Source organism: Maylandia zebra, linkage group LG8 (genome assembly GCF_041146795.1).
Source record: "Maylandia zebra isolate NMK-2024a linkage group LG8, Mzebra_GT3a, whole genome shotgun sequence".
Lineage (NCBI taxonomy): Eukaryota > Metazoa > Chordata > Actinopteri > Cichliformes > Cichlidae > Maylandia > Maylandia zebra.
The window spans coordinates 21,574,929-21,599,847 of NC_135174.1; the positions used below are offsets into that span (position 1 = coordinate 21,574,929).

The following is a 24,919-nucleotide window of genomic DNA, read 5'->3' on the forward strand; positions in this document are numbered from 1 at the left end:
CCTTTTTTTTTTTTTTTAAAGTTCATGTGGTCTATATATTTAAATATATGATATGCGTGTTTCCTGTTGCAGACTATGTATTCTTTGAGAACTCCTCCAGTAACCCTTACCTGATCCGTCGGATAGAAGAACTCAATAAGGTACTGATGTGTGCGTTTTTCATTTTCACGAGTGTGAGAATATGTTAGAGAATTCCTTGAATTCCTCTGTGCTCCTGTCCCCACCCTATCACTTTCCCATTGTTTGTGTGGATTTTGTGACCTTGTTTGTAATATGGCTTGAAAAGACAGGTGTTCCCTGATCTACCAACTGTCATTAGTATGACTTGACACACCTGTGTGTGTGTAGGCGGGGTGACTATTATCAACATTTCACAAGCTCATGTAGCTTTGGGCTAAAGATGCAGATTTATTTTAATTATAAGCTGATACCAACCTTGAACAGCAGTGTTGTTGCTCTCTCTTTTTTCTCTCGGCATTTTACCGTAATTCCTGTTTTATTTTGTTCGAAATCCTTCACAAGCATTGTTAATAGGTGTGTAAAAGCTTTTCCTGTGTCATGCTTGCACTGAGATGTTCAGATAAATGCAGGTCATTATCGGATTGTGTGGGTGGAATAATGCTAGATCACATTATCATCCTGAAAGAGTGTACTGAGGCTCAATGTTATAATCTAAAGACAGGAGACATCGCAATTATCATAAATGATGAAGTAACAGGAAGTCCCTGCAGCATGATACGATTTAATAAACCTCTGCTGTTGCAAATACAAGCTGTATGAAGCTTATCGTGTTGGTAAAGGTGAAATGGAGTGCTTGATCAAGCACGATGGACATTTTTGTGGCTTTAGCTAGTGCATCGATATGCACATCGTTGTTCCTGTTATTTACTCCAGATCCCTTTTTATATAGATACATTTGCTTTTGTACACAAACTTGGAAGCAGGTAGGTGGGGAGTATAAGTTGTTTCTTTTTTTTTCTTCTTCTTCTTCAAACCTTTTTCAAACCTTTTACCCCCGCATCTAGTCATCAGTCACGACATTTAATACTGGCTGAGTTTGAGCACAGCTTGATAGGTACACAAAGGAGCCAGGTCTCTTGGGAAATTACAGGGTTGCACAGGTAGGTGTTGCCACTTATTTGAGTCAACCTGGATGTCTCTCCTCTCTTTTAGACTGCCAGTGGGAACGTGGAGGCCAAGGTAGTTTGTTTCTACAGAAGGAGAGACATCTCCCACAGCCTCATCCAGCTTGCAGATAAACATGCAAGTGAGTAGCAGTTGTGACGCATCATCTGTGTAAAACAGTACAGTTTCTTTAGATTGTGTTTGCATTAATACACATTAAACTGTTGTATTTACATTAGAGGGTTCTGTGCTCTAATTCACCATGTGGTTCTATGTGGGTACTCCGGCTTCCTTCCACAGCCCAAAGACATGCAGTTAGTGGGGTTAGGTTAATTGGTGAGACTAAACTGCTTCTATGTCGGAATGTAAGTGTAAATGTCTTGATGCATGCTCAATCATCCAGGTAAGGAAAACCCAAAAAGTTGGAGACTGAAGAAGTCACTTGGATGAGTGACGAAATGTTTCTCCCACTGAAAACGCTATGTTCAGATGAACAGAATAAACTTTTTGGGAAAGTGTGAATGGTTTCTGTTTTTCTGTGTTGGCCCGGTGACTGGCGACCTCACCTTTTGCTTTATGGCAGTGGGGATGTGCTCCAGCTCAACTGTGACCCTGATTTAGATAAGCAGAAGAAACTGGGTGGATGGGTTCTTTCTGTTTTGCTAAACTTTAGAGTGACTTGTCTTTGTTGGTTGGACAAATCAAGCAGTGTCACCTTGGACTCTATGAAATATTGTATTCTAAATTGTATTTTTTCCTTTAAGGAGAGTTGTGATATTTTAGACTAGTCAATTATGTGACAGAAGTGTAACCAGTGGTGAAGATTAAGCCATCCATCCATTTTCTTTCACTTATGCAGTTTAGGATCACAAGTGGCTGGAGCTGATTCCAGCTGTCATAGGCTGAGAGGCAGGGTACACCCTGGACTGAACTGGTCATCAGTCTGTCACAGGGCTGACACAGAGAGACAGGAAACCATTCACACTTGGGGCCAATTTAGTATTACCAATCAACGCAGCCCACGCATGGTTTAGATGGTGGGAGGAGGCTGGAGTACTGGGAAAGTAGGGCTGGGCGATATGGCCTAAAATTCATATTGTGATATAATTTGAAGCATGTGCGGTAACGATATATATCGCGATATATTCTTTTCTTCTGTATAATGTATTTTCCACACTATAAGGCACACTTAAAATCCTTTAATTTTCTCAAAAATCGAGAGTGCGCCTTATGTATGAATTCTGGTTGTGCTTACTGACCTCGAACTGATTTTGGCGTGCAGAAATCTGTTAAAAAATGTTTTAGTACAACTTTGGTAAGCCGCACTGCTTGATGGATTGTCAGAGCATTACGGCTGCCGTAGTGAGGAGCTTCTGGGTCCTGAGTAATCTGGGTCCAAAACTCCGTCCCCTCAGGTCCCAAAGTCAAACGAACACTGAGAGTTAAAACGGTCTAAATTCTTTCATCTTTAATAAAATCATCAGCGTTGCTGCTTTACCAGGTGTAACAATTAAGTTTAACATCCAGGCATCCATGAAAACAGAATTTATTAAATTTAACGGAGTTAGAAATTAACAGGAAGTTAGCTCGCTAGTTTCCACCTAAACATGGCATACCATGTTCTGAGAGATTTTTGAAACTATTTAAAACGTACAGCTCTGCTACCACTTCCAACATAAATGAAGACAGAAAACTAAACAGCAGTGGCGTTTGCAGGGTTACTGAAGTTGGACTACCTGGTATATAATGTTGTGCTACGTGATTGCTAGCAACACAGCTATGTTAGCATAACATTAGCACAGTGAAGCTGGAGGATGAACGCCAACTTTTTTTCCACTTGATAAAAGTTAACGTGAGGGATTCTGGTGCTTAGGGACAAATGCAATCGCATAGCAGGATGCTATACACGGGCCAAACTTCAGTCAGGAGAACAACTGAGATTATTCATCCACAATACGAGGTTAGTTATTAATATACTGCAACAACATGGGAATACAACAGCTGCGAGAGAATTCAACATTAATGAATCAATGTTACGGAAGTGGAGGAAGCACCGTTTTTGGCTTTCCCCATATTTCAAAAGTGCTTCATCTCTTTGCTATGACTCTCGGCATAATTTGCAGATGACCAGACGACCAAAACAGGCGCAGCTTGATGACATCAACATGCGCTATCGCGATAGAGCGGTATAGTCAAAATCTCTATCGTTGGCCAAATTTATATTGTTTCTATCGTATATCGTTTATATCGCCCACCCCTATGGGAAAGAACAAGCAAGCACCACAGAAAAGGGCCCAAGTCTTGATTTGAAACCAGAACCTTCTTGTTTTGAGGATGTAATGTGATGGCTAAATTTCAACAGACAGATGATATCAGGATGACTTAATTATCGAAAATTTTTAAAGACTTTAAACTTGAGACATGACACTTTGGATTTTCTTTTTTCAGAAAAAAATGTAATTAAGCTTTCTGTCAATCAGAATGACATTTCCAATAGTGATTTCTCTTGGCAACTTTGTAAATTGCACATTTAACTAGAAATAAGAGGTTTTTAATGCCAGAGATGGAGACGTTGAAACTTAAATTTGTACTCCAACTTGGGGGATTCATGTTTGTATTTCACAGTAATTTCTCAATTGCTTGTTACTGCATTTTACAGAATTTGAGTGTGGATGTGTGAAGTGAAAAGGAAAAGAAAGTGTCATCACAGCAACACCTATTCAGTGTGGGAAGCAGACTACCTGATTCCAGAAGGCTAATGGCCAGAATAAAACACATTAATAGTTAGTTTCTCGAAGTAAAAAACATGCTTTCCACCAAAGCAGATTTCCAGTTTAGATGTGGGTGATTGCAATGAAGAGCAGCAGGAGACCCAGTGAACAACATGTTTACTGCATTCACGTCATTCAGCACTGACTGGAAAAATACTGTTCCCTGTGTATGTGTCATAGAACTGCTGGTAAAAACCAGTTATCCTGATTGAGGTAGACTTTATAGACATAAAGCAAGAACAAAAAGATAAAACTTGCAGTATGCAGAGACAGAGCATTGATCAAAGTGCTGTGCCAGTTCTGCAAGGTGTTTGGTGTCCTTCGTCTGCCAGCTGGTCAGAAGAAAATCGAGAAACAACAATAAAATTTATGGCAGCCTAGTGCAGCGTAAAAAAACCCAGTTAATTTATGTTTGACATTATTTCAGAGGGAAAACAAAAGAACAGCAACTAAATTTGATTTTTACAGGACGAAAGTTTATGTAAGAGTCATAGCTGAAAACTTTTTAGTTGAAGGTAGGAAGATACAGATGTGTGGCTCTGTCTTTTTGTGTGAAGCCGGGTATGCTGTGCAATTTTGGGCAGCCCCAGATAAAAGATAACCAACAAAGGAAGGAACTGAGTCTCCAGAGCGGTGATCACACAGTAAGAGATGGTTAGAAGTATCTCGAATGCTCTTCCAACCTAAGATTCTTATAAACTTAAGATGTCCATTTCTCAGTAACTGCCGGTATAACTGTCTACTAACCAGCCAGGAGTCAGGAGCGCAGGTAGAAATGATCTTCTGATCAACATGACAGCAGAACATGTGGGAGGACAAAAACAAACTCAAACAAAATAGAAGAAAAACTTTGTGTTTAGTCTAGTTGAGTAATGGTTTGTATGAAGTGTCCTCCAGCTGTTAAGACTGAGCCAAGGGGGATGTTGCATTGAAAGAAGCGAAAGAGAAATAACAGCTGTACATTTTTGCCTCAATTCAGCAGGCACTGTACAGTCTGCGTGTATCAAACTTTATATTTTATTAAGCCTGTGGACCACTGTAAACACACAGCATTTAGATGCTGTAAAATCTCAGCAGACTGCATTCCTACTCTTCTGTACTGGATATGGTGCAATCAGGCACATCTGTTTTAACATTAACTAAGCTTATGACATCACTTAACTTTAGTAATGAGATGTTTCTGTGTTAAATTAAAAAAAAAAATCCTACCATTGGCTGGAATGAAAGACAGTACAGAGACACTAATCATGGTAGCACAAGATCAATAAGGGTTAAGGCCCTGAATAAATCCAGCGCATAACAGCAGTGTGCAAGATGCTAACAGGCAGGGCATACAGGCAACGCCATAACAATGTGCCTAGCATAGTATACAGGAACGCAGGTATGGCTTTGAGGTCGCAATGGGACACGTCTCCAAAGATGACCGTGCTAAAATCCTGTGGGATACAGATGGTTAACCAGTGGTGGACAAGCAGAGGAAAAAGGCCATAGTGATGGATGTAGCTATACCAAATGATGGCAACATCAGTAAGGAGAAACACAAAGCTGGAGAAAAACCAAGGGCTGAGAGAGCAGCTAGACAAGATGGAGAGTAAAGTCAACTTTGGTCCCCATGGTAACACTCGGAGCAGTGACGACCCCCCCAATCTGGGAGAGTGGCTCCAGCAAATTCCAGCAACGACATCTGAGATCTCTGCTCAGAAGAGCGCAGTCCTAGGAACAGCTAAGATACTGCACAGGACCCTCAAGCTCCCAGGCCCCTGGTAGAGGACCTGAGCTGGAAGAACAAATAAAGACTGCCCACAGGGTGAGAGGGGGATTATATATAATAGTATTTTACAAAAACATGAGCCTTTGCAGATGATGTGCAGAGTATTTTCTGCAACAAATGCTATCTGTTGCAGTTTATACATTTTTAACAGTAACTCTTTTCAGGATATTACATTTGTTTCACTTCTTAATGTAACATTAACTGAAATGCCAACATTTTCCAGACTCTAATGTTGGTGTATTTTTCGCTGCTGCTGCTGTTCCACCCACATGTTGTCTTCAGCAAACAATACTGTCATGTTTTCAGAGTTTAGCCATTGACGCATGATTGGCAGACTGGGTTTTAATCAATTGAGCAAAGCAATTTTTGCTGTTTCCCCAGCACATTGCAGATGAATAAAATAATGTTCATGGCAGTTGAAAAATTTCACTTTCAAATGAAGGCTGCTTTTCGCTGCTTCCTCTTTCAGCATCACTTGGGATCTTTCACTGTATATGGTGTGAAAGCTGCTGAAGTAATTCCCCTGTAAATGTCAAACCTATTAATTAAGATCTTTGTCTTACCTCACTGACTGTACAAAATAATTCTATTTCTCTCTGAAACTGACAAATGCATGCATTTCCCTCATATAAATGTGACACTATATAAGTTCTAGTATATTGAAAATCCACTTATAGAATTATATTTATTCAAAGTGTATGCAGTGCCTGCACTGTTTACCAGTGATTTAATATGTTTATATACTGCCTAGTATTATGTGCCAACCAGCAAATCCAGAGTCATAAAAGCATGGGCCTCCTCATTTGAGAAAGCACTGCTAACAAATGTGAAATTACAGTCTGAGGGATAAATTGAAGAATCTGTGAGTTTTGATGTTATTTATTTATTTATTTATTTTTTCACATTTATCAGTCACTGTTTTTTTTTTTTTTTTTTTTTTGTCTCTGGGATATATTGATGACAAAAGTGTCTCATGAAATGGATTCATTTGTTTTGTCTTTTCCTTTGCAGAGGAGCTCGAGGAGGAGAAGGAGAACCCAACAGAGACAGAGCTAACAGAAAAACAGAAACACCAGCTCCGCCACAGAGAGCTCTTCCTCTCCCGGCAGTATGAGAGTCTACCTGCGACACACATCAGGTACAGTGCACAGAGGCATACAAATACATACAGAAAATGGACTGTACAGCTCGCCAACTAAAGGCAGTGCCCATGGATAGTCACTCATTCAGCCATGAATCCATCCATCACACAGTGCGCACTTCCTTTGTTTGTGTTTTTATATGGTGTGTGCTTCCTCCCCTCTCTCTCTCCATTAGGGGGAAGTGCAGTGTCGCATTATTGAATGAGACTGAAGCCGTTCTTTCATACCTTGACAAAGAGGTAAGCCTGAGAGGGGGGAACAAATTGATGTCTCTTTCTGGTTTTTGTTACCTCAAGCTGCATCATAGAAAGTCCGGTCATAATTTACATGCTTTTTCTTTCCTTTTCTTCTTTTTGTTGTTGTTGTTGTTAAATTCTGTTGCTTCAGGAAGTATTCAGGCTTTTCAGATATGTCCCTGCCAGTTATTAAACTCCTAAAAAAAGACTCTCACATTAGAAATCTGTTTCAATACAAATAATCAATTTGTGTCTTAAAGGGTTTAGATGCAGCTGCGTACACCGTTGCTTCATTTACCATGAGCAAATCTATGAAGATCCAAATTAGTGCCTGCACCTTGGCCCACTCTTCTTCATTTGTAACATCATGTGCACAACTCCCCAAAAGTTGATTCTGTTCATCTGGATGATTCTGTTCATCCAGATGAACAGAATCATCCAGATGAACAGAATCAACTTTTGGGGATTTACTTACCTGGATGATTGAGTATGCATCAAGACATCATGCGCACAAGTTCCTCTGGTACATGGAGGCAGACGCAGCGCTGGTTCACATTGATATAAAATGGGTTTGTTAACCAATAGAGAAAAACGTAGTGATTCATTTCGTTCATCAGGAAAATACAGGGTGCTGTTGGGGTAGACATAAAGTGGAATACATAAAGAATCCACAGTGTCTGTAGCTCACTGGATAAGGCCTAGAAGCTAGCTGTTACACGACAGAAATACCATTGCAAAGAATTAGGCTTGATTAGCACAGAAAGCGGGAATTTTTTATTGTCTTAGAGTAAGGCCTGACTGGTGGGGAGTGAACGGCCAGGTGAACTAGTGACTTGTGATGCATTTATATTGGTAATGATGAATAAAAATTGGGGAATGCACAAAAAAAGTTTGCCATTTGTGGGAAGAATCTTGACAATATTATCAAAAAGCTGAGGTAATGCAAGCCTGGACCTGTCGGCAACTTGTTGCTAGGAAGTTTGTATTCTCCCACTTTCTGGCTGAGTGATTGCTGGAGGTTGCCGGCAGTTGGTAGTAGGGCTGAACGATATATCGCATTTGCGATAATATCGCGACATGATCAAGTGCAATTTTCTAACCGCAAAGGCTGCGATTATACTCTGGACATGTCCAAATTCATGGGCTGCATCCTCCTGAGGCCGCATTTGTAGACCGATTACGTCACAGCGACGCGCCGAAGGCTGTCCAAATTACTACCATATCCCAGAATTCATAGCGCGGCCCAGCCAAACTCCAGTTTCCAACAATGGCGGCCGCTACTAAGTTTTAAAATTACTCATACTAATCTTTCTGGGTCACAAAATAAACTTTTAACATATTTTCAGGCGAGAAAGTAGTTGTGTAAACATCGAATATCTGCTCGGTTTATCAAGATATCCCATATTTGCAAAAGTGCTTCGACGTTTTCAGAGGCGTCTGCTACCCACCAGCTCGACAGCTAGCCGGGAGCTCGAGGGTTACTGATGCGGCCGAGAACGGCACAACTCCCGGCACATCATTTTCAGATCACCGCGGAGTTTCGCTGCTCGGGTTAAACGTAATATATAAATCACTTAGACAACCTAAAAATGTTATTGTTGGGCTTTTTTCAGTGTTTTGTTTGTTCGTGAGTAAATCGGTTTGGCTGAGATTAAAGTTATTAGATTAGATAAAATAAAACTTTATTAATCCCCCGGGTGGGTTCCTCCTTGGTTTTCACACAGCTGACTAAACGTCAAACAGAAAACTTATTAAACAGAAGTATGAGACAGTCGAGAATTTACACCAGTGTCTGGTTATATTTTAGATAGCAAGAAGCAGACGGCCGAGTTTATTAAACTCCACCGAGACAGCGGTGACGCTAATCAGAACTAGACCGTCCAATTTCACGCCTTTAAATTTTAAAGGCGTGTGTGTGTGTGTGTTTATACAATTGCTATTATGTTTGCACTTTATGTGTAATGTTACTGACTGCAGAGATCAGTAAGATGTGTGTATTTTTTATTTATTAGTTTTATTTATTTAATATTATTTTTTAATTGAATGACTGTCTAGTAGTTCACAGATGTCGAAAAACTGAGTGTGGTAAAGCCACTGATTTTGTTTATGTATATTTCTGCAATCTGCACATTGTACTGACTTTCATTTTAATGTTTACACCACGGTTCCTTGTCAGCACTTTATGCTCAGATGTTTGTAAGCTAAAAATAAACTATTGTGTATGTTCAAATATACTGTTGTGATTGAAGAAGTTAAATAAAAATGTCAGTCATCAATTCATGCATCACCTCATGTCATCATAACAGAGGTCTGTCTTCCAGGAAAGAACAGTTTAAAATTAATGTAATATAGTATTGGCCATACTATATGATGTATTGCTTGTCTTTGTTTAATAATACAGAAGACAAAGACCTTAAAAAATAATCGCATATCGCATCGCAATCGCAATATTGGGGCAAAAAATCGCAATTAGATTATTTTCCATAATCGTTCAGCCCTAGTTGGTAGGTGAAATTAGTAACACAGCTATACGGTGCTGCACCAAAAAAAAACGTCACACTGTTTGCAACAATTTCACCTAGCAACAACCAGTTGGGGAAATAAATATTTTCCCCCTGCAACCACAGGGTGCCTGGGGGTGGTGGACGTCGCTAGGTCCGTGTGGCTGATGCTACGTTCCTTTTACTTTCTTTTTTTAACAGTTTTTTTATTGTTTATTTAAACGGTCAAAACATGTATGGCTTAAAAATGACCTAAACAAATAATCAGTAAACAGTTGAGTAATATTTTCTTCTCAGTTGACTGATTATATTAGATTTTTACTAAAACTCTTTATTATATTTTGCATGTTGTCTGTCACATAAGTATAATTATATCTGTTATAACACCTGGAGATCACAGGAATCCCAGCCCTGCCAAAATCTGGGAAGCTCCACATTAATGGATGTGATGTTTTCCTTAGGATACCTTCTTCTATTCGCTGGTTTATGACCCAACACAGAAAACCCTGTTGGCTGACAAAGGAGAGATCAGAGTGGGACCGCGTTTTCAGGCAGATGTACCTGAAATGCTACAAGAAGGTGAATCGCAGATTTCACCTTTATTTCTTTCCTAACCCTTTTTCTAAAGCATAAACAAAATGTAATTAGTTTATAATTAAAACCATCACTAATAAGCAAATAAGCGTGGAAGGCAAATCCATTGTTATCCTACTGTGTGTGTGAGCTGTTGTCTCTGGGCTTTGCAGGTGAGGCAGATGAGAGAGATCAGGCCAAACTAGAAGAGAAACTGTGGGATCCAGAGTGCCCACTCACCAACAAACAGATAGACCAATTCTTAGTGGTGGCACGGTAGGTCGCCCTCACATCTACAGCAACAACTTCTCGATCGCATGCACTGGATAGGCAGTTTCACAGATGTAATAATTCTGAGTTTTAGCACTTTAATAGCCCGTGGTGCTGTGAAGGATTGGCTGAAATATTTAGTGTGTGAGATAATATAAATGCACACTGTTATGAGCCATGGCTCATAAGTTTGGCTCATTATTTTCATTTTTATTCATTCAATATGTGAATTTGTCATGGGTTTTTATTTATAAGGGAGGATGAAAATGAATTAAAAATGAATCACGCAGAGATTTAAATCGCTTTTTGGTTAACAAACGACTGTTTACTGTTTCTGATGAACGACTCATCTGTGTTTGCCATATATTTTTGCTCCATACCACCCAGTGCATATTTTGAGCTGTGAGGCTGTTAGTGTTTTCTTTGCAGACATGCCCTGCACATTAATATGTCAGACCATGCAGTAAGCTGTGCATATATGTATCATGTATTGACTGACTGTGGGTAATTTTCAGGGCGGTCGGGACCTTTGCCCGAGCGCTGGACTGCAGCAGCTCTGTTAGACAGCCAAGCTTACACATGAGTGCAGCTGCAGCCTCACGAGATATCACACTGGTCAGTGGGACACACACAGTCAAACCCTGCAGCACCTTGCTGGGATTTAATTGATGGTTTTGTAAGCTTTTTTCTGCGTGCATTGATTACAGTTCCATGCGATGGACACATTGCACCGCCATAATTACGATTTGTCCAGTGCGCTGAGCGTACTGGTCCCAGCGGGGGGCCCGGTGCTTTGCAGGGATGAGATGGAGGAGTGGAGCGCCTCGGAAGCTGCCATGTTTGAAGAGGCATTAGAGAAATATGGAAAAGACTTCAATGACATCCGACAAGACTTTGTAAGTGTTTTGTTATCATTCTGCCTGGTAATCCTGTTGACGTAGAAGTTATTCAAAAGAATATTACATTATTTATGGTGCTTTTAAGATATTTTGTTTTTATGTAGCATTTGATTGGTTGTTACCCGTTACTGTGAGAGACTGCTCACTGTGCAGTTAAAGTCTTCATGTGGTGAAATGTATTCACAGCATGCCGATGGACAGTTGAGAGGTTCGACTTTGAGGCTTTGAGAAGTTTCCAAAGAGTCGTCCTCCCTCATCAGTGAAAATCTGTCACAATGGAAATCCATTGTAATCTGCATAAATTGAAGCTGCTGTTCTGTGAAGCACAAAATTACCAATTTTAGCACTCGCCTTTCAAGCCTGTGGGGGTGAGGGATGACTGTTTGGTTCTTTTGAACTCTCCTTCCCACCATCTACCTCTACTGTACAATAAAGCCAGGGTATGGGTGTATGCGGTGGCACCAGGTGCTCATGAATACTTATTAAATGTGTGAATTTCTCTGTGTTTCCGTCTGAGGCCCAGAACCAAGCAAAGCCAGTAACTCTGAGCCTCTGTGGTCACGATGCCTCTTGCTCATGAATATACATGAAGGCTTCGCACCCAGATGGCAAGAACATGAGATATTAATATCATTAATTTGCTCTGTGTCTGTCTTTCTTTCTCTCCCCGTGCTCGACCGTTCTTCTTGTGAAGCTGCCGTGGAAGTCTCTGACCAGTATCATAGAGTATTACTACATGTGGAAGACTACAGACAGATATGTGCAACAGGTGAGAAAACCATGTAGCTGCTATGCTACATGCATCTTTTTTTGTAATTAGTGTGTGTTTTTCTTACATTTACACAAGATTAAACTAAACGATGCCATCCCTAACAACTGCATCGCGCTTCTAGTGGGCAAAAACTCCTCCTGCATAAATAAATAAAGCAACTTTGTCCTAGCTTTGTTTATTTTTGTTTTTTTATTGACTACTACATGGGACTTTAATCTGAAAAGGATACTCCAGTTTTTATGTTTATTTGAAGCTGCAAGAATTTAAAAAAAGAAAAAGAAAAGCATATCAGGCAGTCAACATCTTCAAAAAAGACTTCTCAAAGGAGCTGAATAGCTTAAGCTCAAGATTTTGTTTCCTTTTAAAAATGTGCAAAAACTCATTGATTCATTAGAAAGGCACAACAAAACCAAAGCAGTTCACAACAACTATTCCAACTGTCTTTCTGTAAAATCAAAAGGTTTCACACAGTTCAAAATTAGTCCCCACAAAAAGTGACGTTTTCATGCTTGTTCAGTTTTTAAAATTATAACCGTATCCCTAGGGATACAAAATAAGTAGAAGTGACTAGAATCAGGCTTTCTATTGAAATAAAGTTCTCACCCACAGCTCTGACCACTTTTGAAATGTCTTTTTTTATTCTTTTTACTTTATTTTTTTTTTTCTGAGCTGCCACACATAGTAAAATGGTCCTCGTTATGTTTTTATTATACCGATATAAATGTATTTGCAGTGATTAATTCTGAAGTGGCAGTCTGTACGAGTGCAGCTTAAAAACTGTAGGATACTTTTACGTCTAATTCAGTTGCACCATTCCTTGGACCTCCATTGCTTAATAAATTTGAAAAATGCTTGCTGCACGGCCTACTAAACTTTTTCTTTTTCTAGAGCTATCGAAAACTTTATATAGCTATTCACAGACTAAGTGTTACGTCTTATGATAAAACTGCCCTCTGTGTAGAAACAGGGTAGTTCCCCTTAAGATAGGCGTGGTGGTGCAGAACATGTTTACAACCAAAGAAGCAAAAAATCTGGTTAAAAAGGTCCTTGTGTTTGAGAAGAGCAACCAACTGTATAGCATGCACAAAGGGATAGCCTTTGCTCTCCAAGGATTTCATGTGCTCAGATATAAATTGTGTTTACGTGCCCCTAAAAAGCATAGAGGGAGAAAACAACTCCTTTGAATTACATCGACAGATTTAATTATTACCACTGTAATTCCACACTCCAACTTTCAGGATGCAGGGCTGAGTTTTATTTGAAGCAATGCTTGTTAAAGGCAACAGTTTTTTTTATTTTGGGATTAATGAAGAAATCCATTTTTTCCCCTCTTTGAACAGAAGAGACTGAAGGCAGCAGAGGCAGAAAGCAAGCTGAAGCAGGTTTATATCCCCACATAGTAAGTTTCTTTATTTCATATTTCAGTGTTTGCAGATGACATTGGATGTCTTTTGTCTGTTACTCTGCTTGTGGTGGACAGATGATGATTTTATGCAGTATAGCTGCTGTCATTCTGCTTCCTAAATCACTTTGTCTGTCCTCTGACAGTAACAAACCCAACCCCAACCAGATCTCGATGACCAATGGCAAGATGGCGACGGTGAACGGAGCGGGCCCCGGGGCCTACCACGCAGCAGGGGGGGGCAGAGCCTGCGAAAGCTGCTACAGTGAGTTAGTGTGTGCGTGTGAGAGTGAGTGTGTGATTAGCCATGGCAAGTGTGAAATTAAGTGGTGAGGGCAGTGAACATAAGTCAATTAGAAATCTAATGGAAACAAATGAAGCCTTAGACAGCTGTCGCTTCTCTTACTTAAAGAAGAAATGCTTTCCTTTTATTTTCAGTCTTTGCTTATTATTAACAGCTTCACAGACTGAAAGGGGAAATCGTTGTCCCACAGTATGCAACCCAGAGTGTTAACAGAGTGCCTCTAGCTGCCTAAAAATATTAGATTTCACTTTGTGAGAGGATTAGCAAGCAGGGTGGTTAGCTACAGCCCAAGTCACACATTCCTAGAACAAAACCAAGATAATTTTAACTACTTTGCTTTCTTTCTTATCTCTTCTATTATTACTTTTACTTTCACCCTTACGAGGAGAGCCATTTTTAAGCATGGGTGCAATGATTTTGATAAATAACCTGGAACAAAGGCCCAGAGAGCTTTTGATGACCCACTGCAACCACCGATCACAAAGAAGGGGGAAAAAAAAGTATTTCCCAAACAGAGTGAAGGTGTACAGACTCTGCTTCTGGTTGTGTAGTGCCATGCAGTTTTGCTGCTGCTCAGGGAAGGGCTGGCATATATTTGTAGGTAAATCTAAATCTTGCGTGCAAACTGCAGGCAACTGTGGCAGTCTGCTAGCAACCAAAACAAACCCATTGCCCCAAGGCTTTTGGTGCAGCAGTGTTTAACTCTTTGTGACCAGTTTCACCTTAAATCAACCTGTTGGAGGATACACATTTTTTGCCCCTTGTCAACAAAAATCTAAGTAGCATAAAATGCCTTCAACATAACTGTTTCTGAATTTTAACAATCCACTATAACACAAGTTGCAAGATTCTCTGGATATTTGACTTTTCAGTAATAATAATTCTGCTGGACATAAAAATCTGTCTGCGGCAGACTTCTGCTGATGTCACGTTTTATTATGATGATATTCATTTTTGTGTCCCTTGGTGGGACTCAATTGCACTGAGAACTGGGAGAATTGTAAAAATTATAACCTGAGTTCTGCTTATTAGTTCTTGAACACATCCTAACATTCCCCTTAAAATCTACTGTAAAATGTAGAATATTTAAAAAAGCTGACAACTAAAATTATTTGATGGAAATGATAAATCTAAATGCCTAATATCTGCTCACTTTGCAGTACAACGGCCTCGTGCACTGTTTCATGTTTGTAAGCACTTAAAGTCAGTAGCAAGCATATAGTGACGTCTTGTGTAGTATGAATATTGATAAAATCACACAGGAAAAGATGGAGATCAATATTCTTAGTGTCTTGAGACCAGTCTTTTCTGCCATCTCTCTAACAAGTGTTAATGGATTCCATACATTAACAGCCATGCAGTCAGCCCAGTGGTATTCATGGGGACCTCCAAACATGCAGTGTCGTCTGTGCGTCTCCTGCTGGATGTACTGGAAGAAGTACGGTGGTCTGAAGATGCCAAGCAGAGCTGAGGGTCCAGAGGAGAGGACCTCACCCACTCCAGCAAGCAATGTAAGCTCAGTGGAGGGTACAGAGAAGGGTTTCTGCAGGTCCTTAAAACATGTTCATATTAGAGTTAGACAAAAACAAAGCCTTTGAAACAAACTTGTAAAAATCTGTACCTCCTGTGTGATGCAGCGTTCCTGACACTTTAAATTTGGTGGCACATTTTAAGCTGTTCTTTTGGCCACAATTTGCCTTTATTTTAAGTTCAGACACTAGAAACCAGCTAGCTCCTGGCCCTTTCACATCACTGATGAGGCAATCCCAAAAAGATAATCTTAAGCTGTGGTAAAAATGTTCTTCAACTGGAATACAGCTGGTGATGGAAGTGTGGGTTATTTTGGTGATCCTCTGCTAGCTGAAGGTTATCATAACCAGAAGCTTGGAGCAGATGGAGAACTGGTTCATGTGCCTCTGTATCAGAGGTGGGCAATCGGTTTTCTCAAGGAGAAACTGAGAACACACGAATCTTGATCTGTTGTGGAGGGCTGTAGCGATGAGCTGATCTCCATTCTGCTCAGTATTCATTTTTATCTCTTTATAAGCTATTGGTGCAGCCCTTCATAGCAATCCCAGTTTCTCGTGGCCTCTTGGGAAGATTAATTACCCAGCCGTGCTCTATGCTAAGCCCCTCGTTGGTGCAGAGCAGAACAAGGGTTACCATTACTAGCTGCAGTCTAAGACGAAGGAGTTGGAGTTTAGCTGCATGATGACTCACCGGAGAGGTTGCTGATTGTGCTGCGGTAAAAATATTTTTAAGGGACCATCAGGCACTCAGTAGTTTAACCCGTTTACCATCTTGATGTAAATTTTATGGATGCAGTGACAAAATATCAAAATATCCAGACATAAAAATAATAGTAGTCCAAGAAAGTGGCTGATGGAAACCATAATAGAAGCTTTTACTAATATCAGTCTTCATCTGAAAACAGTGGCTTTGCTTCTGTTTCACAAAACAAGCTCGATTGCCAGTTATCTAATGCAGCGGCCCTGCAATAAATCCTTCCCTCAGGAAGGTTGTAATGCTTGATTTTTATCTAAACTGTTTTCAGAAGGGTGCTGATTCAACTTTATGGCCGTTTTAGAGGCTGTAATTATCCGCTGGGATAAACGGGGCGGGCAAATGATTAGATTCTCCTCACTGTATTACACAATACAGTTCAACAGCACCACGAACAGTAGCCTCCACAGTGACGACAGAGTGAATTAGACTCCCCTCTACAACAGTTTGAACCACAAAACAGTTTTGTGTTAAACATGCATGTTTTTAATAATAAATAACAGTAAAATCTAATTTGTTTTTCAGATTTTTTGTTAAAGCCTTCAAACCAGCCAATGTGAATCTTTTGATAATGGTTTTTCAAAATAAAATCCAATAATACAGAAGCTAGTGTAGTGGTTATCAAACCTTTTCTGGCATGACCCCCCCCCCCCCCCCCCCTCTCCAAGAAAGCCACCATTCTACATTTTAAACTAATAGCCTTTGTTAATAAAACCAAATCCAAGTTAAATTTTGGTGACATAAAGGTCAGCATGATATATATACTCAACCTTTTTAATCCCTTTTTATTGGAAATTTTAACATGATACACTTTTGGGGGTTTTTTGAACAAAATTGTCTATTTTTGAGTTTTTATGCTCAGTGCAGCTCTTTGATGTGCACATATGCACTAAGGCTGCATTTAAATGAAGATGAGTTTTTCCCCCTGCAAAAATATAACCATTCAACTGAAGTTCCCATTCCCAGCCCAAGAGTTTAAAAACCATTGGATTTGTTGAACCATCTCTGACTTTTACATTTTCTGCCGGATGTCAAATTGATTAAATTTTCTTTTGTTTTGTTTGTTTGTTTTTTCCTTCCTTTCTGTCCCTCCCTCGATCTCAGGAGTCTCGCTCAAGGGGTCACGCTCCCCGCCAGTCCAACCACATGGTGCCGATGCGAAACAGCAACAGCCCCAAATCCTCCATGAAGACCAAGCAGGCTTTCCTGCTGCAGGCCACCCGCCTCACCAAGCTGGCCCGGCACATGTGCCGTGACATCATCAGGCTGCGCCGTGCTGCGCGCCGGCCCTTTGTCCCCATTAACTGTGGGGCCATAAAGGCAGAGTGTAAGAGCTCTTTCAATTCCTCCTAACTTCTGCCACATGGATACACATACACATCTCCAGACAGAACACAACATACAGAGACACACACCAACACACACCTCCCCTCACCCCGACTGCCCCACCATCAGCCCCCGACATCTCTGCTCGCCTCTGCCCCACCCACCCCCTCCGTCTGTCTCTTTCTGTTTTATTATAATTATTGTTATTTTGTTTTTTGTATTCTCCCCCCGTTTCCAATAAAGACTGCCTGTCCTCATAACTGAGTTTTGATCATCTTTTCATTCGTGTTTTTTTTTCTTTATTATTTTTTTTATTCTTTTGCCTGTTGTTATGTTTCTGAGTCACTTTGAACCAAAAGCCATTGTTCGAGTGGTTAAACAGGGATACACACACACACACACACACACACACACACACACACACACACTGTGACTGAAGTCGCTCCTGTCATAATGAATAGATTGTAACAGCATCCAGTAGAAGTCTAGTCTGAGCCGTATATATTTGCTGAAGTTGCTGGTAGAGGAAATGTATTTTATTAAGAAAAGCTCTATTTTGCACGGCGCTCCTGGTAAAGGTGCGTCCAGTCTGTGCTGTTATGACTGAGTGAGTTGTCTCAGCCACATATGTTCATTGTAAATACTGAACCTCAGCTTCACTGTCTTTGCCATCACCATTTTTAAATATTTTTTTAATTTAAACTTCTTTTTTTTTTTTGCACATGCGTTTTTCCCTCCTATTGATCATGTGTGTATCTGTGTACAAGACAAAGTGAACTGTTTGGATTGATTGTGAGCTTCAGACAGATTTGGAACCCTGAAGGAAGGAAGGTGAAGAGAAGACTTGGGTATAGCTGCTGGCTGCATCGCCCCTAGTAGATCAGGCCCAATCATAAGGAGTCCAGATCCCATTTGGGGATGGACCTTTTGCCATATTATTCACTCAGCTAATTTCCTGTGTTTCAAATCATGCAATATTCATATGAATCCACCCTGTCTCGTATATCCTGTGGACAGGATTTGCCACTCAGACTCATTCCTCGCCTTCGATTTCCCCTCCCTCATCTTTCATTCTCTAACGACTGTTGCAATATTCTCATCTCATCTTCTACCTCTACTTTTTTTTTTTGCTCTTTTCTTTCATTGCTGTGTGAATGTGGAGTAGACCTGCAATAAAGTCACACCTGAAAGCATCTTTTCCGAGTCCTTGTGCTTCATGTGTCTGTGTTCTCTGTCCATCAACTCCACCACACTCAGAGGAAGCACAGCGGCACCCCCGCCTCCCCCGCTCCTCAGCATGGACTCAACCTCCAGTGCCTGCTGTCATGCCGTCTTCATAATTGAATGTATGTGTCTACGATATGTTTTCATGCATGTAAGCATGTGCTGACATCTGTATGCGCATGTGAGAGGGGGGGAGATTTCTCCTCCCTTAGAGCAAGTCGCTGCAAAATACCTCAGTCATTTGCTCCTTTGCATCAAATCCTGCATCTTGTGGTCTTTATCCATAATCATGTACCTGAGAAGAGGCCATTTTCATCTGCATGAGATGTTCATGTTGATAAACGGATAAATATGTTTTTTTTTATTTTTTTTTTTATTTAAATACGGGGAGAAGAGGGGATTGACAAAAATTTCTGTGTATGTGTGTTTGGTTTAGACATGTTAAGGGTGTCGGAAGGGCAGGGGACTCGCCTACCTAAAACCAGAGCCGCCCAAAGGAGCACTCTGACTAGTGTCCTGCAGTTTCTAGGTAAATGAACACACAGTCAGTGTTTGAGCAGTAGGAGTCTAACCCATTAAGCCAATAAAACATGAGCAGAAATAACTCAGATGGTCTATAGGAGCCACTTCATGCACCTCCGGTGTGTCTTTTCCAGAGTCCCGTCCAGCAACCCACGCCCCTCGCTCCCACCGCACCCCGGGCCTTCAGACGCCTCCCCCTAGACGCCTACTCTCCTCTCTACCACATGGGCCTCACGGCATGCTGGGAAAACGCAGCTATCATCACCACAGCAGGGCTGACCCAGACAGGCGCACAGGTACATCACAGACTCTTATTAATCAGTAAAAAGAAAAAGAGATCTGATTTAATCCCACAAAGGTAATTATTTTCAGATTTGCTTAATTTAATCCTGCTCAAAAGCAGAAAGTCCATTCTGTTTAAAGCCCCCCACATTCAAAAGAAAAAAGAAAATGCATCCCTTCTTTCTTTTTTTTAAGTTACTCGTAATGTGAATTAAGTCTGGGGAATAAATAGTGTTGATATCCAATGTTTTGTTATCCTTATGCTTAATAAAAAATCCAATTAGTAGGAATACATCTGGAGTTGATAACCTTTTCTGCCATTTCTTATCTAAACTAGCTCGTTGGAGAGAATGACAACTAATTCTAATGAAAACGAATCAGCAGATGGGGGTCATTTGGATAATTTGGATGGTTCAACTTCAGTTTGACACTTTGTTTTTTATTGGTAACTTCACTTTTTTTTACTGAAATTGAAACACAGTTATTTGTTGCACAACTTGTAACTAGGACAAGAAATAAAACCAATCAATACTACTCGCAACTGGCAGATTCCCTCATGTGTACTTTGCCTCTTTCTCTCACTGCTGTGGGTTTGTTTTTGCAGAGAACCCAGGTACAACAGGTGGACCTCTCATGGTAGGCTTATTTTCTATTTGCTTTACACTTCCTCTACAGCTGCATCGATTGCTCTCTAACGTTCGGATGTATGTCTTGCAGCATAACGGCCGCAGCAGCAGCAGTGGTAATACCAGAGGAGGAGTGATGATTCGCAAGAGGCGCCCTAATTGGATTGATGCTCCCGATGACAGCTTCTTCCTTGTCACACGGGAGACCAGGTAAGCAAAGGTGACCCTTTCTTGAATTCTGATAGGCTTGTTGTGTGTGTGTGTGTCTGAAGGAAGATGCTGACAGCTGAGCGAAAGCAGATGACAGGAAATAGTCTGGGACAGAAATGGACAGCGAGTTATTTTTGTCTCATGGTGACCTTGAGACAGATGCACAATGCACATCAGCTCAAAAGGATACAACACAATGCCCTAAGAGTGCAAACACATCAGCGCATCATTCAACACTGTTTTGACCAACTGGATGGAAAATTTGGAAACTGATTAACACACTCATGTCATATTGTACTATTTTTTTTTTGGGGGGGGGGGGGTTTAAGGGGTTTTGACAACTTTAAAGGATTTTAAATGAGTAAGAAGCTTGGGCAGCACAGTGGTGTGATAGTTAGCACTGTTGCCTCACAGCAAGAAGGTCCTGGATTTGAAGGTCCTTTCTGTGCAGATGTTCTCCCTGTGTCTGCGTGGTTTCTCTTGGGGTACTATGGCTTCCTCCCACAGTCCAAAGTCCCCGCTGTACCCCGCTTCTTGCCCTATGGCCACTGAGATAGACTCAAAACCCCTCCTTCGAATTAGATACATGGAAGAAAATTAATGGATCTATAAATAGTACAAATTTCATGATTGATTTGCGTTTTTAGGCTCACTATATCTAAATTTGGCCCCCTGTCACAGTTTGTTAAAGTTTGCAGACTGTGGGGAGTGTGCAGTGCATAAGAGCCAAAGTGCAACAGACCAATTAACAAGCTGTATATTCACTGATAAAAGCCCAAATATTAAACAGATGTTATTCAGACACCACAAGAGAACATGCAGGTAAGCAAACAGAGACTAAGGAGAAGAATTGGACTATTTTATGTACACATGGGATAATCAGGGGATTACCCCATGAACACAGTGTGGTAATGAAACACAAGTGAAGGTGAGGACAATCACTGACAATGAGGAAGGGAAGTAGAGCTAAAGAGCAAAGATGGAAGACATAAGAGCCTGATAACTAAAAAATGACATAGTTTTTAACTGGAAACAGTGAAACGCAGACACACAAACAAACTAGAGCTAACATGTATCCAGAACTGAAGACTCACAGAAAATCAAAACTAACAGTAAAGAGAGCAAAGAAACAAGCAGAGAACAACAAGTCCAGTTCAAACCTTTGAGACTAGTCCCACACTTGGATTCAGTCAAGGATGTGGATGCATTTTTTCCCATATAGACATTAATCTTGTGCTTCACTGTGAATTCAATTCAGTTTTATTTATATAGAGCCAAGTCACAACAATAGTTGCCTCAAGGCGCTTAAGGATTTGTCTTGGTCAGATTTCTAGTTATTTATTTATTGCTGTCTGATTCAGTTCAGTTACCTTTTAGCTACATTAGCCCTGTGGGTCTGAGGGTTAGGTGGTGCAGACATTCAGGTTCCCAAGGGGTGAATGTGAATATCATATCCCACTTATGATGAATCCTCTCATAAGCACAAGCATGTCTTTGAAGGCACGGGTGAAAGATGGTATACTTTCTGAAGATTTAACCAAAGTCCAGCTGAAATGTAAGATTTCATGGTGCATTCAGGTAATTTAATAAAACATTTAATAAATGCGATTAACTGTGCCATAAACAGCTGTTCAAAACATGCTGTTTCATCATCCTCCAGCTTTTCAGCTGAAACAGCCTGCCATTGATTTTGTTGCTGTTGTTTTTTTTTTTCTGCATTATAAACAAATACGCGTATACATTTTTAATAAAAAACCTCTTCATTCAAGTGTATTCACCTTCATGGTCTGTTTCTTTTTGCGTTGCTTTAGCCATTAATATACTTTTTTCTATGTGACTGAATTTACATCCATTTACTTTTTCTTTAAATGTACACGTGCACTTTCCCGCATGGACTCATACACGTACGTATGTGTTCCCATGTGCAAGAGAAAGATGTTCCTCCATTAAGCCTGTGTCTAAATGAGCCATAGCGCTCGGCTCTCACAGCCGCCCTCGGACCGCTGGGGCTAAAATTAGAGGAGGCTAACTGGTGCAGATGGAGCCTGGCACCGTTGTGCCCTGAGTGGAAATATCATTACCACATTAACCATGGCTGCACTTGCATGAATCACTCAGTTACCACCAAGGCAACATGGCCGTGTGAGTGGGACAGCATCGATCTGAATTCTGCACCCTTTGTTTAATTCTCTCCTAGTAGAGACAATTAATGCCTTTCTGAACAAAATGCATTAATAGATGTGCCCTGAAAAGTTGGTGCTAATGAGAAATGATCAGAGGTTTCATCAACTCCCTTTCTTTGCTTCTCCTTTTCTCTGAGTATGATGAAAACACAGAGTATAGACAAGGGGTTGGAGATGTCTCCCACTAATTCGGAGATGGGAGAGAGATAAATAGAAATGAAAGTAGAGATGACAAAATGTGTTTCATTTTAGGTGACGCAGTGGAGCGTCATTAAAACAATTCTACTAGTTAGGCAATAAAAAATTTGAAACTATGGACAGGAAAATTTAAACTTTTTAAAATATTGTACAATAATCACACAAGAACTGGACTTAAAATCAGCGGCAGCAGGTGTTACAGAGAGATCAATCCAAATGAAAGACTTTTTATTTGAATTGCCATCATTGTGTCTAGAGGAGGTCAGGAAAAAAGCAAAACATGGAGTGTCTACAGCTATTTGTAAAACATGCTGGAGGCTATGTCATGGTTTAGGGCTGCATTTCAGCCAGTGGTGTTGGGCATCTTGTCAAACTTGATGGCATTGTAGATGCAGAAAGTACCGTCAGATTTTCATCCACCGTGCAATGCCATCTGGAAAGGATCTACTTGGCATTACTTAATTTTTCAGCAGGACAATGAATCCAAAATCACTGCCAGTGCAATAAAAACATACCTGGATAGAAAAACAGAGAATGGAACACCATCAGTCAAAGACTGGCACCCCCAGGGCCTGGACCTCAACATTGTTGAGGCAGAGGTGGATGAACTCAACTGTAAATGGAACAAAAGGCAGCCAACATCCAAAGCATGTCTTTCATGTAGCCCGGAGAACTATTCCTGAAGACTACTTAAAGAAAGTACAAGAAAGTAAGCGAGAACATCCTCTGGGAACTATAATAATCTTTAGCAATCTTTCATGGCTTTCATGTAAAGACTATGTTAAAATATTTTGTTCGCATGTAAATTGCATTTTACACTCAAAGTATAAACCAGGTATAAAGAGCCCACTTTTCCTACCTTTTAATGTTTTCCTCCCTTGAGGTGACAGCAGTCCATAAATAACCAGTAAATACAAAACTATTACACCACTGTTCCTCATTTCTTTCATTGCTGATAAAAAATAGCACTCCAGTGACTTTTTCCCCCTTATTTAATTGGAAAACCCCCCATTGCATTTTGGTGAGTAAATGAATGGCAGCTTGTTTAATTCCTGAAATCGAATACTCCCAAGATATCACAAAAATCAGATGTTTGCAAAGAGAAATTGCTATAAATTGGACCTAACATGTTTTCCTTATTTTCTCTCATATATCCTTACCAAATACTTTTGTAGATACACCTGTTTAATCGCTTGTAAATCTCTAATCAGCCAGTCACATGACAGTAACTCGCAGCACAACTTTCTGAAGTTCAAATCGAGCATGAGAATTAGGAAGAAATGGGATTCAAGTGACTTTGAATGTGGTCGGGCTCTTGTGCCAGATTGGCTGATCTGGATTTTTCCAAAACTTCAGTTTCACAGAGATTTTCACACACAACCATATCTAGGATTTACATAGAATGTAACTTGGATAAACACTCAACAACCAAGTTATACTAAAATGAGCTCTACATTAACACGGCTAATGTTTTAAATAATAAGTGTATGTAAAGGTAATCCTTGTGAACCAAAGGCTAGGGCTTTGGTCTTCATGATGTCTTAGACAAATTGGTTATCCCTAGATTGGTCATCCGAGGCAAGGAAGCTCCACCCAGCTGGTGATTAAATCTTTTGCAGCCAGTCAGAAGAAAACTAGATTAAGGATAGAAAAGCTAAAACTAAGGAGCTTACTTTAAACTATGAATCATGATAAGCTACTATAGTAGAATCCACGATTAAAAATAAATGGCAAATGGTAAATGGACTGATTCTTATATTGCGCTTTTCTACTCTTCCGGAGCACTCAAAGCGCTAAATATGGAGCTGGAAAATGAGCACGTCTCATTTCTTCCCCAAATTTGTCACATTATCCTTCAGATTTTATGGATTTGCATTTGGAGAGGCTCCGAACTTCTGAACTAAGCAATCAAACTGCAAATAAAATGGATACACAAGCTTCACAGCTAAAACAGCGAAATGGTGCTTAAAGTGCTTAACAATGCCTCAGTATTAACAGTGTTATAATATCATATATCGAATGATTGTCTATAGCAAAGCGTCAGAAATGGGGAACATTAGGATACAGAAGCAGAGCAAAGCAGAATATAAATGAGACAGGCTGATATGTTTGAGGATAGATTTACATGTTTGCTTTCTTCCTCCCAACAACCAGATGAACAGACAACCAGCAGAGATAAATCCGTTCTGTTTTCCCTCCGTGTTATAACTGCGTGTCCTCTAACTTTGAGCCATAGCACACGCATGCGGTGCTCAGTGTCAGGGTATACTGTACTTGAGAGATTTGTGTGGAGACTCTT

At 40.3% G+C, this 24,919-nt stretch overlaps 1 protein-coding gene across 2 annotated transcripts in view; it reads left to right on the forward strand.

The window, feature by feature from the left end:
- Positions 1–24,919, forward strand: part of mta3 (metastasis associated 1 family, member 3) — a 30,317-nt gene that overhangs the window by 2,271 nt on the left and 3,127 nt on the right. The window contains exons 2-19 of one of the 2 annotated variants that reach the window (XR_003024497.2): positions 73–140; positions 1,174–1,267; positions 6,679–6,805; positions 6,985–7,048; positions 10,008–10,125; positions 10,293–10,395; positions 10,905–11,004; positions 11,097–11,285; positions 11,983–12,057; positions 13,401–13,459; positions 13,609–13,727; positions 15,120–15,277; positions 17,154–17,376; positions 19,036–19,128; positions 19,256–19,417; positions 19,741–19,848; positions 20,008–20,039; positions 20,121–20,198. Coding sequence is in view for 1 of the 2 variants with exons in the window: in XM_024803475.2 (XP_024659243.1) it covers positions 73–140; positions 1,174–1,267; positions 6,679–6,805; positions 6,985–7,048; positions 10,008–10,125; positions 10,293–10,395; positions 10,905–11,004; positions 11,097–11,285; positions 11,983–12,057; positions 13,401–13,459; positions 13,609–13,727; positions 15,120–15,277; positions 17,154–17,376; positions 19,036–19,128; positions 19,256–19,417; positions 20,008–20,039; positions 20,121–20,239 (1,903 nt within the window). In the remaining variant the exon portion in view is untranslated. Of the gene's footprint in view, positions 1–72; positions 141–1,173; positions 1,268–6,678; positions 6,806–6,984; positions 7,049–10,007; positions 10,126–10,292; positions 10,396–10,904; positions 11,005–11,096; positions 11,286–11,982; positions 12,058–13,400; positions 13,460–13,608; positions 13,728–15,119; positions 15,278–17,153; positions 17,377–19,035; positions 19,129–19,255; positions 19,418–19,740; positions 19,849–20,007; positions 20,040–20,120; positions 20,240–24,919 lie in introns of those variants that run through there. The other variant, XM_024803475.2, reaches the window with a different exon arrangement.